The sequence below is a fragment of the Hemitrygon akajei genome, chromosome 9, assembly GCF_048418815.1.
Source record: "Hemitrygon akajei chromosome 9, sHemAka1.3, whole genome shotgun sequence".
Taxonomy (NCBI): Eukaryota; Metazoa; Chordata; class Chondrichthyes; order Myliobatiformes; family Dasyatidae; genus Hemitrygon; species Hemitrygon akajei.
In genome coordinates this window covers 71,094,285-71,114,619 of record NC_133132.1, presented here as the reverse complement: position 1 = coordinate 71,114,619, position 20,335 = coordinate 71,094,285, and the positions used below count along the sequence as shown (strand labels likewise).

Below are 20,335 nucleotides of genomic sequence, written 5' to 3'. Positions count from 1 at the left end.
GCCTTCTATGCCTTGCATATTCAAGTGCCTGTCTAAAGACCTCAAGCATAGCAATTGTATCTGATTCCAACCCACTTCCTCTGACAGTCTGTTCTGTATATTAGACACTGTGTTTAAAAACAACTTAATCACAGCTCCCTTTTAAAGCTCCTTCCTCTCACCTTAAGCCTATGCCTGCTTTGAACACCCTTCGATGGCGAAATATTTCCTGTGTTGCGTACTGGCGAATTTCCTGAAGACTGGAAGCTGGCTACTGTTCTGTCCTTTGAGTAGGGTAGCAAGGACAAGCCAGGAAAATACAGTCTGATATCAGTAGCAAGAAAATTACTGGAGGGAATCCAAGGAACAAAATGTCCCAGCATCTGGAGAGACAGAGTCTGGTTCAGAGGATCAGAAAATGGCTATGTGAAAAGTTATGCTTGATGAATCTTTCAGAGGTTTTGCAGAAGTATCCAAAACGATAGATGCGGGTAGGGTAATGATGTCATCTATTTGGACTTTAACAAGACCTTTGACAACTTCCCTCTTGGTAGGCTGGTCTGCAAGGTTCGATCTCATTGGATCCAGGCAGAGCTAGTTAGATTCAAAATTGGCTCGGAGCTAAGAAACAGAGGGTGGTGGTTGAAGGTTCTTTCTCAGAATGGAGGTCACTGACAGGTGGCGTGATGCAGGGGTTGGTGTTGGGACCCTTGTTATTCATAGTTTATGTATCTGAGTGTAAATGCACAAGGCTTGATCAATAAGTGAGGTTACAGTCTCACACACCGTACCTTTTGCCCTGGTTATGGTTGCCCCAGTAATACTGCCCACTCTTCCTTGGTAAAGGTCTCGCACACCCACTTCCTGCTTCCCAGTTACAGTGTACAGTTGCCTCAGTAACTCCACCCTCTCTCCACAGGTTGAATGGATCATACGAGGCCCTGTCCGGGGGCAGCACCACCGAGGGGTTTGAGGATTTCACAGGGGGCGTGGCAGAGATGTATGAGTTGCGCAAAGCCCCGCGCAACCTCTACACCATCATCAGGAAGGCCTTGGAGAGGGGCTCGCTGCTCGGCTGCTCCATCGATGTAAGGAGACTGGAGGGTCTGCCACACAAACTCCCCACCGTGAAGGCCCCAGGTGTGGGGTCTCTTGTCACCAAGTTTGAGGTCCAGGATCTGGACCACTAAAGTCTTACCACTCCAGACACCACTACCCAGCTGAGATTTACCATAAAACGCCACTTTCACCAACAACTGCAACACATCTTTTGCACCGTCCATCCATTACGGTACAGGAAACCTCAATACATATCCTATAGTCCCTGCTACACCTATTACAGTCCCTGCTACAGATCCCATTATAGAACCTGCTACAGTTTCTATTGCAGGACCAGCTACAGTTTTCATTACAGAACTCAATACAGACTACCAGTTTCCATTATAGACTTCTCTATACTCCTTATTACAATCCCTGCTTCATTTTCACTACAGATCCTGCTAGACCTTCAATTAGAGATCCCATTACAAACCCAACTACAGTGTCCATTACAGATCCCAATGCGTCTCCTGTTACAGACCCTATTACAGTCCATTGTGCAGGATTTACATTGAGCTTCTAATCTGTCTCCTTCTGTTCTCAGATTACCAGTGCCTTTGACATGGAGGCTGTGACTTTTAAGAAGTTGGTCAAAGGCCATGCCTACTCAGTGACAGGGGTCAAAGAGGTGAGTACAAGGAGGGGAAGGTGTCGCACTTGAGGTTTGGTCCCCATCAACTCTCCCCCAAAATACTTCTGACACACACAACACTGGAATCTACAGTAGACGAGGACACCGGAGACTGCAACTGCTAGAATGTGGTCTAACACACAGTCTGCCCAATGGCTTGAGCAGCATCTACTGGGGGGAAGGAATTTTGGGTTTGATGCATCCTGATGCAGCGTCTTGGCCCAAAACATTGAACATCCTTCTCCCCCACAGATGCTGCTCACTCCACTGAGTTCTTCCAGCTGTTAGATTTGTGTGCAGGGAACCAGCCGTTGGACGGATCAACTAAAAGTGAACAAATCTCCCCTGGCAATCTCTCCACCTTACCACACTGACCAGTGGACTTCTCCCCACTCTGAACAATGACCTATCCTATTGCTTTCTCCCTCTCTTTGACCAGTGACTCATCCACCTCTCCCTCTATCTAACCTAGCAGTTCCCAACTTTTTTCAATGCCGTGGACCAATACTATTAAGCAAGGGTTCTGTGGACTCCGGATTGGGAACCCCTGCTCTAATCAGTGACTGTCTCTCTCTTGCTCTCGCTCATGTCCCTCCTGCTCTTCCGCTGCCCAGTGAGCGCCCAGACACTGCCGGCTCAGTCCTTGGCCTTTCCTACCCCAGGTCTGGTCTCCGCTGTGTAAGAGGAGTCTGTGACTCTGATCCTATGTGATCATCAACCCCACAGGTCAGCTATCGGGGACGAAATGAGAGGCTGATCCGGATCAGGAATCCCTGGGGTCAGGTGGAGTGGACTGGAGCGTGGAGTGACAGGTGAGGTCAAAGTGGGAGGAGGGTGGTCTGGGGTCAGGGGTCTTGGTGTGTGCATAGGGGCCAAAGTCAAGTTTTATTGTCATGCACAAGTACATGTATGCACAGGTGCAATAAAAACCAACGTCACAGACTCATAGTATTAGCAGCTTTCACAAGAAAAACAAATTAAACAATTTTTTTTACAGAAAAGAACAACATTAGAACAAACAAAACTGGTTATAAAAAATACATCAAGTCCATCCTAGTGCAAAATATTACTAAACTGTGGCGACTAGAGTCAGGAAACAAATGATTGAAGGAAAGTAACTGTTCTTTAACCTGGTGGTGTGAGATTTATGACTTCTGTACCTCATGCCTGATGGTAGCTGTGAAAAAATGGCATGATGGAGGCAGTGTCTTCTGTAGGTACTGCCATTGGTGCGAGGGGGATGTGTCCATGATGAATTGGGCTGAATCAGGGGCACAAAGGAAATGGGGGTGGAGCACAGAAGGGCTGGAGATCAGGGCTAAGGGGATTGGATTGGATCAGAGTGTAGCTGAATTGATTTGCGGAATGGATTAAATGTATCAGGTCAAGAAAGTGCAAAGTAAGTTTATTATCAAAGTACATATACAGTATGTCACCATATACAATCGTGAGATTGATTTAATTGGGACATTAAAGTCTGATTCTGATTCTGATTCACAGTAAGTAGAAATAAACGCACACAGTGAAAAACTGCATACAGCAAAGACGGACGAACAACCAATGTGCAAAAGACAAGAAGCTGCAAATACAAAGAGAATTAAAAAATAAATAAATAAGCAATAAATATTGAAAACATAAGTTGAAGGATTCTTGAAAGTTTGAGGGATGAGGAGCCTGATGGTTGAGGGGTAATAACTGTTCCTGAACCTGAAGGTGTGGGTTCTGAAGCTCCTGTACCTCCTTCCTGAAGGCAGCAGCAGGAAGAGAGCATGGCCTGGGTGGTGGGGGCCCCTGATGGATGCTGCTTTCCTGTCACAACACTCTGTGTAGATGTGCTCAGTGGTGGAGAGGGATTTACCCTTGATGGACTGGGCCATATCCACTTCTTTTTGTAGGTTTTTCCTTTCAAGGGCATTGGTGTTTGCACACCAGGCAGTGATGTAACCAGTCGGAATACCCTTCACCGTGCATCTGTAGAAGTTTGTCAAAGTTTTAGATGACATACTGAATCCTTGGTATGATGTTCAGAGTGGGCAGCGAGGATCTTGCGGACTGGAACAGATCAGTAGCTAGTGTGGATCATACAGATCAGGTTGGGTGGATTAGAAAGCATGGATGGGTTCGGGCAGTTCAGGTCACATAGATCAGCTAGGGTGGGGCAGGACACGGGACAGAGTGGTGTAGATCATGGGGATAAGATCAGGGCTGAGACTGCTGTTTCCTGTTGACTCTCCCAAATCTGTTGTCCACAGTTCCTCGGAATGGGATTCCATCGACCCCGAGGAGCGGGACGGGATGGTGCAAATGGAGGATGGGGAGTTCTGGTGAGTGCAGTGCAGACTGGCATGGGGGGTGGTGGGGTTGAGGGAGAGATGCATGAGAGGAGGGTAGGGCATTCAAGGCTTCCTCCTGTGGGAATAGAGACTGGGTGGTGGTCAGAAGGGGCTGTCTCACACTTAGCTTCAGTCAGTGTTTGACACTGGGAGTTTGTAATGGGATGGTGTAAAGGGAGTTCCACTCTGTGTGACGGGACGGTGTAGAGGGGGCTTCACCCTGTGTCTGACCCTGCAGGTGTGTGACGGGACGGTGTAGAGGGAGCTTCACCCTGTGTCCGACCCTGGGAGTGTGTGATGGGACGGTGTAGAGGGAGCTTCATCCTGTGTCCGACCCTGGGAGTGTGTGATGGGACAGTGTAGAGGGAGCTTCATCCTGTGTCCGACCCTGGGAGTGTGTGATGGGACGGTGTAGAGGGAGCTTCATCCTGTGTCCGACCCTGGGAGTGTGTGATGGGACGGTGTAGAGGGAGCTTCACCCTGTGTCTGACCCCGGGAGTGTGTGATAGGACAGTGTAGAGGGAGCTTCACCCTGTGTCTGACCCTGGGAGTGTGTGATGGGACAGTGTAGAGGGAGCTTCATCCTGTGTCCGACCCTGGGAGTGTGTGATGGGACGGTGTAGAGGGAGCTTCACCCTGTGTCTGATCCTGCAGGTGTGTGATGGGACGGTGTAGAGGGGGCTTCACCCTGTGTCTGACCCTGCAGGTGTGTGATGGGACGGTATAGAGGGAGCTTCACCCTGTGTCTGACCCTGGGAGTGTGTGATGGGACGGTATAGAGGGAGCTCACCCTGTGTCTGACCCTGCAGGTGTGTGACGGGACGGTGTAGAGGGAGCTTCACCCTGTGTCCGACCCTGGGAGTGTGTGATGGGACGGTGTAGAGGGGGCTTCACCCTGTGTCTGACCCTGCAGGTGTGTGATGGGATAGTGTAAGGGTAACTTCACCCTGGGTATGAGATGAGATGGTGCAGGGTTTCCTCTGCCACGGTTTGGGAGCCTGTGGTTAGAGTGTGACGTGGTGTTGCTGCCTGCCTCAGGATGTCATTCTCGGAGTTCCTGCGCCAGTTCTCCCGCCTGGAGATATGTAACCTGAGCCCAGATGCCCTGCAGGATGACCAGCAGAAGAAATGGGAGGCAACCACGTTCAGCGGCTCGTGGCGGCGAGGAAGCACAGCAGGGGGCTGTCGTAACCATCCAGGTGAGTGGGTCCCAGCCCCCCACCTCTACTCTTACTGGGGATACTCTGCAATGCACTGAGCAAATAGCAGAACATCCCATCACCCAGGTCACTGTATAAATTGACCCATACTCTGGCTCCCTGGCGGACTTGTTTGGGGGGTGTGGTGGGCTTCTGGGTCCTGTCCCTCACTGCACAAACACAGACTCCCTCCCCACCACACCCCGTCACTTTTTCCTTCCATGCCCTGTTCCCCTTCATTGTCTACCCATTGCCCTCTCACTGTCTAATCCTCTGCTGCCCCTAACTGTCTATATTTCTAACCCCTTTACTTTCCCTGTCCCTTCATGCCCACTGCCCCCTTGCCTCCCCGGACTGCCTGCTTGCCCCTCACCTCCCCCACCATTCACCCTACTTCCCAGCTCTCATCCATCGGAAGCCCCATCTCTTGTTTCCCCCACTCAGCCCCAGTCCCCTCCACTTTCCCCACTCATTTCACCCTATCCTTTGCTCACCAACTCCCCCTCTCCTCCCCTGCCGTGGTGTCTTTGCCTTCCCACTCACCCTCTCCCCTTCTTTCACTGCAGCCACGTTCTGGATCAACCCCCAATTTAAAATCACCCTGAGGGAGGAGGACGACGATCCTGATGATGACGAAGTCGCCTGCACCTTCCTCTGCGCCCTAATGCAGAAGGACCGTCGCCGTTTCCGCCGCCAAGGACAGGACATGCACACCATTGGCTACGCCGTGTATGAGGTAGGAATTTTGACCAGTGACCCTGACCCTGCTCTGCGTACTGACCCTTGCACCCCGTACTGTCCTCTGAGCCTGGTACAGTGCATTCACCTCTGGCCTACTCTGAACCCGACCTCTCCCTGACCCAGGGATGCCAATACGGACCCCTGGCTTGACCCCACCCTGACTGCTGACTGTAACCCCGTACTGAACCCTATACTACACTCTGACCGTTGCACCTCACATTGACTCTGACCACCAGATTCGCAGTGATCTCTGACCCAAAGCCCTGGCCAGACCCTCTCTGCACGTCACCAGCCATGCCATGAGCAGGGTTTGGACCCTGACCATTCCAGCCCTTGTGACTGAACAATGGTGGTGGTGGCGGCAGTGTGCAACCTCTCACTGATCTGTATGTCACCCCTCTGACCCTGTGTGTCTCTCTCTCTTTACAGGTCCCCGAGGAGGTTGGTAAAGTCGGTTACTCTCCAGACTAGGGGCATACATCAGTTTTTGGTGGGATTCTGTAACTGTGTCTCTCCCCCCGGTCCCTCTGTCTCTTTTTCTCTCTATAACACCCCCCCCCCTCAATCCCACTAACTGCAGAGGGAGGTGAGGGGAGTGTGTGTGGATCTGTGTGAACTACGGTGTGCGCGCTGTGCATAGGATTCATATTGTGTGTGTGTGTGTGCGCGCGCGCGCGCGGTTTGTGGTTATACACCGCGTCCTGTGTGTGGAGTTTGCCATGTACGTGACCCATGATGTATATGTGCATGGTGCATACGTGCCCACGTGGTGTGTATTCAGTACACATGCACCCTGCGTGTGTATTATACACGCATCCCATGGTACACCACATACACACAGCATGGGATGCGTATATAATACACACACGCAGGGTGCATGTGTACTGAATATACACCCCGTGGGCACATATGCACCACGCACATATACATCATGGGTCACGTACATGGCAAACTCCACACACAGGACATGGTACTGTGTGGGCTCTCACTGTACGTTCTCCCCTCAGTACCGGGGCACGCACCAAGTCCACCTGCGCAAGGACTTCTTCCTAACTCACAGCTCGTGTGCCCGTTCCGAGACCTTCATCAACCTACGGGAGGTAAGCTGTCGGCAGCGCCTGCCACCCGGCGAGTACATCATCGTCCCTTCCACCTTCGAGCCCAGCAAGGAGGCAGACTTTGTGCTCCGCGTCTTCACCGAGAAGCTTGCCGAGTCCGAGTGAGTGGGGCTGGGTTGGGGAGAAGGAGAGGGAGCAGGGAGGCAGAGTGGGGAAGAAGGGGAGGGGAGTTAGAGAGGAAATTGTTGAGGAGGAGGCAGGGGATGGGGGAGGAAGAATGAGTGAGTAGGGGGGATACTTCCCCATCCGACATGATGTTCCATCTGCTAGATCAACATGAGATCCTCTCGTTCATGTACGCAAACCTCTTGGCCCACACCTCTGATCACAGCCTCCCCATTCCCCGTCTCTCCATCCTTTCCAACGTCTGGGGAAGACAGAAGGGGGGGAGCCTCCTCAGTGGTCAGGTCATCAGTCCCGTCATTTCCCAGGGGTAACTATTTGGGTCGTCTGTCAGACTGCCAGGGGCATCAGCTGATTTCTAGGATTGTGGAAATGTTGGGTGGGTGTGGGGTTGTTACTGGGAGGTTTGGGGGTGTGGGAGGTGGGTTGTGAGAGGGTGGGGATTTGGTGTGGGTATTCAACAATGAACTACTCCTAACTCCTCACCATTTCCATGTTTGTCACAGGGAGCTGGACAACCCAATCACTGCTGACCTGGAAGATGAGGCAAGGACCTATTGCTATTCCACCTGCCCAGCCTCTGACCCCCATCTCCAACCAGTCTACCCAACCTCTGTTCCTGTCCCCGACCCGACTGCCTGACCTCTGACCACATCCTACCAACCTGCCTGCCCAACCGCTAGCCTAATTTCAGGTCCCAATAAACCATCCTACCCAATTAGCCCAGCTCTGCCCACCTGACCTCTGACCCAAAGCCAGATCCTGTCCAAACTCCATGATCAACTTGAACCTCTCAAAATGCCTTTGAACTTTTCCCAGCCACAACCTCCAACCCCTGACCCTGAAACTCGGATGACATTCATAACTGTGTACGCCAGTAAACTGATTTCTCTCTCTGAATTCTCAGTAATGCTAATTTCTCACTAATTGTTTGCTCTGAATTCTCAGTAGAGTTGATTTCTTGGCTTCTTGTGTTCCAGGAAGAAATTAGCGAAGATGATGTTGATGAAAATTTCAAGAACATGTTTGCACAGCTCGCTGGAGAAGTGAGTGATACGTTCATGTGGCCTACTTTAAGTAGACAATATCCTTGTGAAAGCATCTGGGGTATGACGGAAGCTCTGGGCTCCTTACCCAAGGAAGGACTGCAGTGTAGATTCACCAGATAGTGGCTTTACCACTTGAGGGGAGATTGAAGAGACTGGAGCAACAAACAACTTGCTGAAGGAACTCAGCTGGTCAAATAGCACTGGGACTATGTGCTCTGGAGTATAGACAATGAGAGAAGATCACATCAAAACCTACAAATGAGTCCTAGGTTTGGACAGGAACATTGTCTTGTCAGCTGGAGAATCTAGGACCAAGGCACCGTTACAGAATTCGGCCATTCAGATGGAGAGGAGGAGGAATACTTTCATTTAGGGAGCAGGGAGTCTGCGGGATTCTCTTCACAGACAGCAGGGAGGTCCCGTCACTGAGTTTATTCGATACAGAGATGGAGAGATATCGAACATGAAGGGAAATGGGAGTAGGATATGTGGTGGTGGGCTTCTGGGTGGATTAGGACAGGGGAGGAGAGTCCCTTCTTGTGCTGGTTCTATTTAACAGGCAACCTTTGTATAAATATCCCCCCATTCACCCAGCTTGAACCCTGACCCTGATTAACCTTGTTTCCCAACACCCCCACAGGACATGGAGATCAGTGTGTTCGAGCTACGCACCATCCTCAACCGGGTCTTGTCGAAACGTGAGTGGGGTCGTGGTGGTGGGTGGGGTATTATGGGATGGTTGAGAAGTGAGGGGGGAGGGTGGGACTGTCATAGATGCACACTGGAGTGAGAGTTGATTATTTTGTGGGGTCATGGTAATAGCCCTCCCCCAAATGACCTGATCCCACCTCCTCACTGACTGTTCTCTTCACACTTACAGACCAAGACCTGAAGACCGATGGTTTCAGCATGGACTCGTGCCGAGGAATGGTCAACCTCCTGGATGTATCCTTCAGCACCATTACCACGGCGGCCATTTGGGCTGGGCTGGGGGTGAAAGGTCACTGACTGACCTCAAACTACAGTGTCCCTTCGCACCTTCCCCCTATCCTGTTGACCTCAGGACTCCCTGACCAATACACCCCAATACCCCCCCACCTCCCCCTTGACCAGTACCTCCCAAAGACCCCCTCACCCCCTTAACCAATACCCCTATCTCCGCCAAATACCCCCCAAAACTCGTCTCCCCCACCAGCCCACTCCATCATAGACTCTCAACTCTCCTTCACAAACTGCACAGAAAGACGGAAGTGGACGTCTGGGACTGCTGGAATTCCAGCGAATGTGGAACAAAGTACGCAAGTGGCTGGTGAGTAAAGTTGTGTAGTGGGTAAGGATCCCTCCTTCCCTATTCCTCTCCTTGCACTTTCCCTCACCCTCAACCTCTCCTTCCAATTTCCCCCACCCTCAACCTCTCCTTCCAATTTTCCCCACCCTCAACCTCCCCTTCCAATTTTCCCCACCCTCAACCTCTCCTTCCACTTTACCCCACCCTCAACCTCCCCTTCCAATTTCCCCCACCCTCAACCCCCCCTCCAATTTTCCCTCACCCTCAACCTCCCCTTCCAATTTTCCCCACCCTCAACCTCCCCTTCCAATTTTCCCCACCCTCAACCTCCCCTTCCAATTTCCCCCCACCCTCAACCTCTCCTTCCAATTTCCCCCCACCTCAACCTCCCCTTCCACTTTACCCCACCCTCAACCTCCCCTTCCACTTTACCCCACCCTCAACCTCTCCTTCCACTTTACCCCACCCTCAACCTCTCCTTCCACTTTACCCCACCCTCAACCCCCTTCCAATTTTCCCCACCCTCAACCCCCTTCCAGTTTTCCCCACCCTCAACCTTCCCTTCCAATTTTCCCCACCCTCAACCTTCCCTTCCAATTTTCCCCACCCTCAACCTTCCCTTCCAATTTTCCCCACCCTCAACCTCTCCTTGCACTTTCCCCCACCCTCAACTCCCTTCCAATTTTCCCCACCCTCAACCTCTCCTTGCACTTTACCCCACCCTCAACCTCTCCTTGCACTTTACCCCACCCTCAACCTCCCCTTCCAATTTTCCCCACCCTCAACCCCCATTCCAGTTTTCCCCACCCTCAACCTCCCCTTCCAATTTTCCCCACCCTCAACCTTCCCTTCCAATTTTCCCCACCCTCAACCCCCCTTCCAATTTTCCCCACCCTCAACCTCTCCTTGCACTTTACCCTACCCTCAACCTCTCCTTGCACTTTCCCCCACCCTCAACCTCCCCTTCCAATTTTCCCCACCCTCAACCTCTCCTTCCACTTTCCCCCACCCTCAACCTCTCCTTGCACTTTCCCTCACCCTCAACCTTCCCTTCCACTTTCCCTCACCCTCAACCTTCCCTTCCACTTTCCCACCAAACCCTTCCCCTTCTTCTCCTTGTCCACATCCTCCACACCTCAAGCGCGCTCTCATGCTTTGTATCTCTCGATCTCACTCACACTCCCTTCTTCGTCCCGCACCATCCCTCACAAACTGCACTATCACTCCTGCCATCTTTCTCTCATGCCATCTCACTCTCTCTCTCCCTCTTCCCACAGGGTATTTTTAGAAACTTTGACCTGGATCAGTCAGGCACAATGAGCTCCTATGAAATGCGGCTCGCCCTCGACTCTGCAGGTAATATCCCATATCTCCCCAAACCACATCTTCCCCCCCCCCCCAACACCCCTAACCAACATTGATCTCTCTCTTTCCTTCAGGATTCCAGATCAACAACCGTATCCACCAGGCCATCGTGTCACGTTACGCTGATGGAGAGGCTGTTGACTTTGACAACTTCATCTCCTGCTTGGTCAGACTGGAAGCCATGATCAGTAAGTGAGCCCCTATCCCTCTGCTCAGACTCCCCTCTTTTTCATCACAGTCAGAATCATACAACAGGCAGTTCAGCCCAACTCCTACATGCCAACTAATGTGCCCAATAAGCAAGTCACCCATTTTCCTGCATTTGGCCCATATCCCTCTAAACCTTACGTATCCATGTACCTGTCTCAATCTCAACCACTTCCCCTGGTGGGTCATCCCATATTTCTGATCACTCTCTGAGTGAAAACTTTGCCTCTCAGTTTCCTACTAGCCTTTTCCCTTCTCATCTTAAACATATGCCCTCTAGTTCTTGATTCCCCAACTGTGAAAAAGTCCACATATTCACCCTATCAATAGTCCATGATTTTATTCACCTCTTCATTCTCCTACACTTCAAGTAATAAAATACTGGATTACCCAACCTCTCCCAATAACTCAGCCCCTTTGCTCTCTCTTCATTCTTTCCAGATTAATGACATCTTTCCTATGAGGGGGTGACCAGAATTGAAAACAAACTCCAAATGCAGTCTCACCAACGTATTGTACAACTGCAATGTAACATCCCAACTTCTATATTCAATGCCTAGACGGATGAAGAGTACCTTCAATACTCTTTAGTTGTGACACCAATTTCATGTACTTGTACTCCAAGGTTCCTCCATTACACACAGTCCCCTGATCACTGTGAAAGTCCTACCTGGATTTGACTTACCAAAATGCAGCACCTTACACATCTAAATTGAATACCATTTGCCATTCTTTAGCCCACCTACCCAGCCCCTGTAATGTTAGATTACCTTCTTCATCTCTATAATGCCGCCTATTTTAGTGTCAACTGTAAACTTACTAACCATTCCATTCATTCTCATCCAAACTATTTATGAAAAATAACAAACAGCTAAATACTGACAACGAAGGTACAGCAATAGCCATGGGCCTTCAGTCTGAAAAACTACCTTCCACTATCACTCTCTGCTTTCTACTATCAATTGGGTATCCACGTAGCTATCTCTTCCTGGATCCCATGTGATCTGACCTTGCAGATTAGCCTTCCATGCAGGACCTTCTTAAAGGCCTTGCCAAAGTCCAGACAGACAATGCCTACTCTCTTCCCCTCATCAGCCCTCTTCATTACCTCTTCAAAAGAGATTTGTGAGACTGTAGCGGTGTGCTACACGCACCACTGAAATAACGACACGGAGTTGGTGAGCTGCAGTTGCAAAAAGTGATTTATTCAAACTTCGCGGCCTCGCTTTAAAGCCTTCTTGATCCTGCCCTCCCCGGGCAGGAATGCTGTAGGGGGCGCATATTAACAGTCCTGTCCTGCGTGCGGGCTTTTCCCCTTGCTGGTGAAGCAGGCTTGGCGCCCTCTTTGGGACCGGCCTCAATGCCAGCGCGCGCCACTTTGTGAGCCGGTTCGAGTGCGCTGGGAAGTGGGTCACCACATACCCCCCCACCCCCAGAACCAGCGATACACCCCCCCCCAATGTCCACAGTCTGGGTTGGACTCTGTTTGGGAGGTCTGCCTCTGCGCCACGGTGCCTGAATCTCGACCGGCTACGCCAAGTCCACATGGGCCGGTTTGAGTCGGTCCACTGTGAAAACTTCCTCTTTCCCCCCAATGTCCAGCACGAATGTGGACCCGTTGTTTCTGATCACCGTAAACGGCCCCTCGTAGGGCTTCTGTAGTGGTGCCCGATGTCTGCCCCGTCGTACAAAAACTAACTTACAGTTTTGCAGGTCTTTGGGTACGCAGGTTGGGTTCTGCCCATGCTGCGAAGTGGGTATGGGGGCCAGGTTACCGAGCCTCTTGCATAGTCTGCCCAGGACTGCTGCGGGTTCTTCCTCTTGCCCCCTTGGGGCTGGTATGAACTCTCCTGGGACGACCAGGGGTGTGCCGTACACCAACTCGGCCGACGAGGCGTGCAGATCTTCTTTGGGCGCCGTGCGGATTCCGAGCAGGACCCAGGGAAGCTCGTCCTCCCAGTTAGGCCCCTTGAGGCGGGCCGTGAGAGCCGACTTCAGGTGACGGTGGCAGCCCAGGGGTTGCCAGTGACTCACGATGAGTTGTTCCAGCACTCCACCGACTGCCGTGTTAGATGCGTCCACTGTGAGGGCGGTAGGGACGTCCATTCTGGGCTGCACTAGCATCGCGGCGTTTGCTAAGGCTTCTTTGGTATTAATGAAAGCGGCGGCGGACTCCTCGTCCCAGGTAATGTCTTTGCCCTTACCCAACATCAGGGCGAACAGGGGGCACATGATTCGGGCAGCTGAAAGGAGGAAGCGGTGGTAGAAATTCACTATACCCACGAATTCCTGAAGGCCTTTGATTGTGTTGGGTCAGGAGAAATGGCGGACTGCGTCTACCTTAGCGGGCAGAGGGGTTGCCCCATCTTTAGTAATCCTGTGGCCCAGGAAGTCGATGGTGTCGAGCCCAAACTGGCATTTGGCCGGGTTGATTGTCAGGCCGTATTCACTCAGTCAGGCGTAGAGTTGACGGAGGTGGGACAGATGCTCCTGACGACTGCTGCTGGCTATGAGGATGTCGTCCAAATAGATGAAAGCGAAGTCCAGGTCGCGTCCCACCGCGTCCATTAACCGCTGAAACGTCTGTGCAGCATTCTTTAGGCCAAACGGCATGCGGAGGAACTCGAAAAGGCCGAAAGGGGTGATGAGTGCCGTTTTGGGGACGTCGTCCGGATGCATCGGGATTTGATGGTATCCCCGGACGAGGTCTACCTTGGAGAAGATCTGTGCGCCGTGCAGGTTTGCTGCAAAGTCCTGAATGTGCGGCACAGGGTAGCGGTCCGGTGTTGTAGCCTCGTTCAGCCTGCAGTAGTCGCCGCATGGTCTCCAGCCCCCTGTTGCTTTGGACACCATGTGCAGGGGGGAGGCCCATGGGCTGTCGGACCGCCGTATGATCCCCAATTCCTCCATCCTCTTGAACTCCTCCTTCGCCAGTCGGAGCTTGTCCGGGGGGAGCCTTCGAGCACGGGCGTGGAGGGGTGGTCCTTGTGTCGGGATGTGGTGCTGTATGCCGTGTCTGGGCATGGCTGCCGTGAACTGCGGTGCCAGAACCGATGGGAAATCCGCCAGGACTGTGGTGTAGTCGTTGTTGGACAGCGTGATAGAGTCTAGGTGTGGGGCCGGCAACTGGGCTTCACCCAGGGGGAACATTTGAAAAGTCTCGGTGTGGACCTGTCTCTTCCTGGGCAGGTCAACCAGTAGGCTGTGAGCTCGCAAAAAATCCGCTCCCAGGAGCGGTTGGGCTACGGCGGCCAGTGTGAAGTTCCACGTGAACCGGCTGGAGCTGAACTGTAGCCGCACCGTACGGGTGCCATAGGTCCTTACTGTGCTGCCTTTGGCAGCCCTCAGGGTGGGTCCTGGTTCTCTGTTGCGGGTGTCGTAACTCGTCGGAAATAAGACGCTGATCTCGGCTCCGGTGTCGACCAAAAAGCGGCGTCCCGACCGCTTGTCCCACACATACAGGAGGCTATCCCGATGGCCAGCCGCCGTAGCCATCAGTGGCGGCTGGCTCTGGCGTTTCCCAGGAAGTTGCAGGGCGGGTTTCTGCGCCCCACCGCTGGTGGTAGAAGCACCATTGTTCATTGGCCTCCTCACCCCTGCCTCTGGGGTTAGCGGGCTCTGCAGCCGGGCCTGGTCTGGTTTGCTGCTGAGAGCGTGGCCTGGTGATCTGTGCGATGGATGCCCCACTCTCCTTCTTGGCTTTCCACAGCACGTCCGCCCAGGCCGCCACCTTCCGAGGGTCGCTGAAATCTGCGTCGGACAGCAGCAGGCATATGTCCTTGGGCAGCTGCTCCAGGAATGCCTGCTCAAACATGAGGCAGGGCTTGTGACCTCCGGCCAGGGAGAGCAACTCGTTCATCAAAGCTGACGGTGGCCTGTCTCCCAAACCATCCAGGTGCAGTAAGCGGGCAGCTCACTCGCACCGTGAGAGTCCGAAAGTTCTTATGAACAAGGCTTTGAATTCTGTGTATTTGCCATCCGCTGGGGGCGACTGTATGAACTCCTCAACCTGGGCCACTGTTTCCTGGTTGAGGGAGCTCACCACGTAGTAGTAACGTGTGGCATCCGAGGTTATCTGCCGAATGTGGAATTGGGCTTCTGCTTGCTGGAACCATAGGTGAGGTCACAGCGTCCAGAAGCTTGGCAGTTTTAACGAAACTGCATGAACAGATGCAACGTCGTTCATCTTCGGCCCAAATATCGTTTGGGCCGTCGGGGTCACCAATTGTAGCGATGTGCTACATGCAGCGCTAAAATAACGACACAGAGTCGGTGAGCTGCAGTTGCAAAAAGTGATTTATTCAAACTTCGCAGCCTCGCTTTAAAGCCTTCCTGATCCCGCCCTCCCCGGGTGGGAATGCTGCATATTCACAGTCCTGTCCTGCACGCGGGCTTTTCCCCTTGCTGGTAAAGCAGGCTTGGCACCCTCTTTGGAACCGGCCTCAATGCCGGCTCGCGCAACTTTGTGAGCCGTTTCGAGTGCGCTGGGAAGTGGGTCGCCACAAGACATGATTTTTCATGCTGACTACTGCTAATTAGACATTGTTCAGCCAAATGTTTTATAGATTCTGTTCCTCAGTAAAACTATTGAACATCTTTTCTTTGTACTTCTGTCAGTTAAATAAAGGTTCACGTGAATTAACATATCACAGATTTTTGGTTTTATTGGATTTTGGAAAATATCCCAACTTTTCTGGAAATGGGGTTTGTATATAATGTCCCTCAGACATACACAGTACTTTACACATGACAAGTAAAGCTAATTTTTAATCTTTTAAAGTCCTTTATCTTTACCTAACTTGCAAAGGATACTTCACGTCCTCTTTTAAGTCTCAAGATTTCTTCTCAAGTGTACTCCTACATTCCTCCTCAGGGTATTTGTTTGATCCCAGCTATCTGGACCCATACCTCCTTTCTCCTCCTCCTTGCCAGGCACCTTTTACCAGCAAATGGTCACTTCTTATTAACCGTTACAAAGTCAAAGTCGAGTATGTCATATGGACATGGGCATGTTTACACTAGTAGTGAAAAGCTTGTATGCAGCAGCGTCCACAAAAAAATAAACAAATTATACACCTTTTTCCCCCAAATTATAACAAAAAACCATCAATTTTAGTGAAGTGATCAAAGTGGTCATAGTGTTGCTAAAATGTAGTGATTAGGTTTGTGCCCGTTGGTTCAAGAACTAAATGGTTGAAGAGAGATAGCTGTTCTTGAAACTGGTGGTTTCTGATAGTACCTGTGAGGGATTGGGATGGCCCAGCAGTGGGGATTTTTGATGGACTTCTTGTATATACTACCTGTGGTGGGAAGGGATGAGCCTGTGATGTATTTAGCAGCGTCCACTATTCCCTGTAGCTCAAATTGTCAGACGTTCAAATTGTCAGACCAGACCATGATGCAACTAGAATCTGATTTATTATTGATAACATGGAACTCTTTGTTTTGTGGCTGCAGTGCAGTGCAAGACATTAAAAATGAAAAAATTAAAAGTTACAAAAATACATTAATAGCATAAAATAATGAGGTAGTCTTCCTGGGTTCATGAAGACTACCACCCCCCCACCCCCGACATTTGCAATCCATTCCTCAGATTTACTAATAACACCACTGAACCAGCTGGAATTCTGTGAAGAGTACATCTGTAGTAGTTTAATGGAGTGTTTGGTGACAAACTGTACTTCCATAGCATCCTAAGAGAGTAGAGACCCTATCCTGCTTTCCTATGATTTCATCTACATACTAGGCCCAGGACAGGACAGGTCATATGACATATTAACACCTGGGAATTTAAAGCTGCAAGTTCCTGTCTTATACCACCAAAGTTAACTCAAACCCAATTTAGGACTTTACCATATGGACCAGTCCTATCTTTTTCCAAAACTAATAAGAGTTATAGTCAATGGTTCCAAGGTGCCTTGCTCCACCTGAAGATTCCATAGCCTGGAATTTAAACTTGCCAGTTCCTACACTTCCTTTGGCTATGGGCTGGCACAGTAGCACAGTGGTTATCACAGCACTTTACAGAACCAGAAAATGGGGTTCAATTCCCACTGCTGTCTGTAAGGAGTTTGTACGTTCTCCCAATGACCATGTATGTATATATATATATATATATATACATATAAAATGTGGGGGGGGGGGTGTGTGTTTATATATATATAATGTGTGTGTGTGTATGTATGTATATATATATATATATTCATATTCCCAGGAGCTGATCAATAATTCACAACTGACTTCACTGCCCTCTGTTGCTGATTGGCCTGATGCAACTGATACCAATATATACACTGCCTTTGCCCTCTGACTCTCCCTACCCCATGCCCCATTTCCTCGCACCTAACCTGGCAGTTTGGAATTAGGCAGTGACTGACAATGGATTAGTTTGATAATACTGATGGTATTCTCAGTAATTCTCTCTTTCCCCTCCCCAGGATCGTTCCAAGCCCTGCAGAAAGATGGAATGATGGAGATAAACAAAGCAGATGTGAGTTGCCCACATCCTGGGTAAGGGCAGGGGCGGGAGGGGGAAGAGCCGGTGCAGAGTGAGGGGAGCCAGGGTTGGGCTTTACACTGCCGGGAACGGCCTGTACCTGAAGAGTCTGGGTATTGGATGTGCCCTTCCCTCACTGGGGATCAGGGTCGATGGGAGGGGTTGAGGGTTGGGATGGTGAGAGGGTCCTGCCCCGGTGGGGTCTGACCCATCACACCATGTTCCAATCTCACTAAGCTCCCTCCCTCTCTCTCTCTGTTGCCAGTGGCTGTTCCTGACCATGTCCGGCTAAGACTGAGCAGAAGACGAAGCAAGAGCCCTGCCTGCCTCTGCCCTGCTCCAAGCCTGCTGCTGACGGACAGTGTCTTCACAACATACCGCAATGATGCAGATCCCTCTCCCTGCTGTGTACGGCCCAGAGGTCTCGACCCCCCTCACACCCGTCACCCTCCCCCTCGTATCCTGCCCACTCATTCTGACTCGTCGCACCTTCCTCCCAACCCCTCGTCCCCTGATCTTTGCCTGCACTGGAGAAGCCACCAGTGACCAGACATGCTCTGTGTGAACCCCAGTGGAGTAGACGTTGGTCTCCTCTTCAAACCCCTCCCCGAGTCGGATGGGAACCGGACTCAGTCCTTGGTATGGCTTGCCTGGATCTCACACAGTCCCACAGCACCATCAGTCTCTTGTGCTGTGTCCCTCAGCTCCAGCTCTGGCTTCTGCCCACCCTCTTTCTACCTCATCCCCCCCCTAAACTCTCTATATTTCCCTCCTTACACCCCTCACCATCTTCCTGCCCCACCGCCAACCTGGTCCAGTGTTTGAGCAGTCCCTCCTTCAGTCTCATGTCTGTTTACTCTGGACTAGTGCTGTCAGTGCCTGTTTCTGGAGTCCACATACAGGAAGTGTCCATGTATGGTGTTTACCCGGCCCACCTCTGCCCCAGCTGCTGCCAATACACGGATTATAACCACTACACCTCCAATGGGCTGTCACGCTGGGGAGAATCAGCCCCACCCTGGGATCAAATGGTGTGAACTCCCCTCCCCCCACTTTTCCACCCCTCCCCTCCAACACCCCTGCCAGTCCCTGGGCTGGTACAGACTATACTCGAGCTTCCTCCCTTAGTGGGATTACATAGTCTGTGGTGGGACGTCCCGTCTCTCCAGCCAAAACTGGGGGACCAGACGGAGACCAGCACCAACCAACAATCTTAATAAAGCAATAAAGGACCAAGTCCTCGCACAGTCTTGTCTTGTCTCGTCTGGTCTCATCTCATGTGTGGAGAAATCTAGGTGAGGGCTATGGAGTGGTGGGATGGGTCAGCAGTGCCAGATGGGGAGGGTCATAGAGCTATGGAAATACAATGTGGAACCAGGCCCTTCGGCCCAACTAGTCCATGCCAACCACAGCATCTTCATTGCTAGTCCCAAATGCCCACGTTCGGTCCATAACTCTCCAAGCCCTTCCCCTGAATCTATCTATCCAAATGCCTCTTAAATAGTATTCACCTGGACCACAGCCTCTGGCAGCCTGTTCTGGGTACTCACTACCTTCTGGGTAAAGAGGTTACCTCTCAAGTCTCTCTTAAACCTTCCCCCTCTTAATTTGTATCTGTGTTCTCTTGTTTTGGACTCTCCAACCCTGAGGAAAAGACAATGACTGTCTACCTTAACTATATACTTCATGATTTTATAAGCTATATGCTTTATGATTTTATAAACATCTTATCTATATATTTCATTATTTTAATAAACACCTTATCTATATCCTTCATGATTTTATAAACACCTTATCTATATGCTTCATGATTTAATAAACAACTTATCCATACTCTTTGTGATTTTATAAACATCTATGAGGTCACCCCTCACTTTTCTATGCTTCAGGGAATGAAGATCCAGCATGGCCAAGCTCTCCTTGTAATTTAGGCCTGTATTCCATGCAGCATTCTTGTAAATCTTCTACACCCTCTCCAGCTTGATATCTTTCCCATAACAGAGTAACCAAAACTGTACATAATACTCCAAATGTGGCCTCACCAACAATTTACATAAAAGCAACATATGGTCCCTACTCTTAAATTCGGTATTCTGATGGATGAAGGCCAGCATGCCTAATGCCTTCTTCATCATCATGTTGTACTTGCTGGCTGCTTTCAGTGAACTATACATTTGTATTCCCAAGTCCCTCTGTTCTACAACATTCATCAGTACCCAGCCATTCACTGAATAGGTCCTACCTTGGTTTGAATGTCCAAAATGCATCACATCACACATATTTCAGTTGAAATGTATTTGCCAGACCTCAGCACATCTCTCTATCTGATCAAGATCTCTTCCCAATCCATTGTTGTTCATGAAATCTCTTAAATTAGCATCATCATCAAATTTGCCATCTACATTCATATCAAAATAATTTACATAAATACTGAATAACAGAGGTCCCAACATTGACCCATAGGGCACCCTACTAGTTACAGGCCTCCAGTTGGAGAATTAACCTCCAGCCGTCACTCTTTGCTTCCAGTTAGTGTGCCAATTCTGAATCCACTTTGCTAGCTCCGCCTGAATGTCATGAAACCTAACCTTCTCAAATGCGAGACCTTAATTAAAGTCCATATAACAATTACAGCATGGAAACAGGCCATCTCAGCCCTTCTAGTCCGTGCCGAACACTTACTCTTACCTAGTCCCACCGACCAGCAC

General features: G+C 50.6%; 1 protein-coding gene across 3 annotated transcripts in view; it reads left to right on the top strand.

Annotated features, from left to right (window-relative positions):
- LOC140733233 (calpain-1 catalytic subunit-like) overlaps positions 1-18,872 on the top strand; it is a 43,624-nt gene extending 24,752 nt beyond the window's left edge. For all 3 annotated transcript variants that reach the window (XM_073056288.1, XM_073056289.1, XM_073056290.1), the window contains exons 6-22: positions 899-1,067; positions 1,622-1,705; positions 2,435-2,520; positions 3,961-4,032; positions 5,080-5,240; positions 5,807-5,976; positions 6,411-6,422; positions 6,989-7,200; positions 7,729-7,768; positions 8,203-8,268; positions 8,912-8,969; positions 9,152-9,216; positions 9,512-9,580; positions 10,837-10,915; positions 10,999-11,112; positions 17,569-17,621; positions 17,893-18,872. In XM_073056288.1, the coding sequence (XP_072912389.1) occupies positions 899-1,067; positions 1,622-1,705; positions 2,435-2,520; positions 3,961-4,032; positions 5,080-5,240; positions 5,807-5,976; positions 6,411-6,422; positions 6,989-7,200; positions 7,729-7,768; positions 8,203-8,268; positions 8,912-8,969; positions 9,152-9,216; positions 9,512-9,580; positions 10,837-10,915; positions 10,999-11,112; positions 17,569-17,621; positions 17,893-17,919 (1,537 nt within the window). In that variant the 3' untranslated portion in view covers positions 17,920-18,872. The remainder of the gene's footprint in view (positions 1-898; positions 1,068-1,621; positions 1,706-2,434; positions 2,521-3,960; positions 4,033-5,079; positions 5,241-5,806; positions 5,977-6,410; positions 6,423-6,988; positions 7,201-7,728; positions 7,769-8,202; positions 8,269-8,911; positions 8,970-9,151; positions 9,217-9,511; positions 9,581-10,836; positions 10,916-10,998; positions 11,113-17,568; positions 17,622-17,892) is intronic.
- The last annotated feature ends 1,463 nt before the right edge of the window (positions 18,873-20,335 follow it).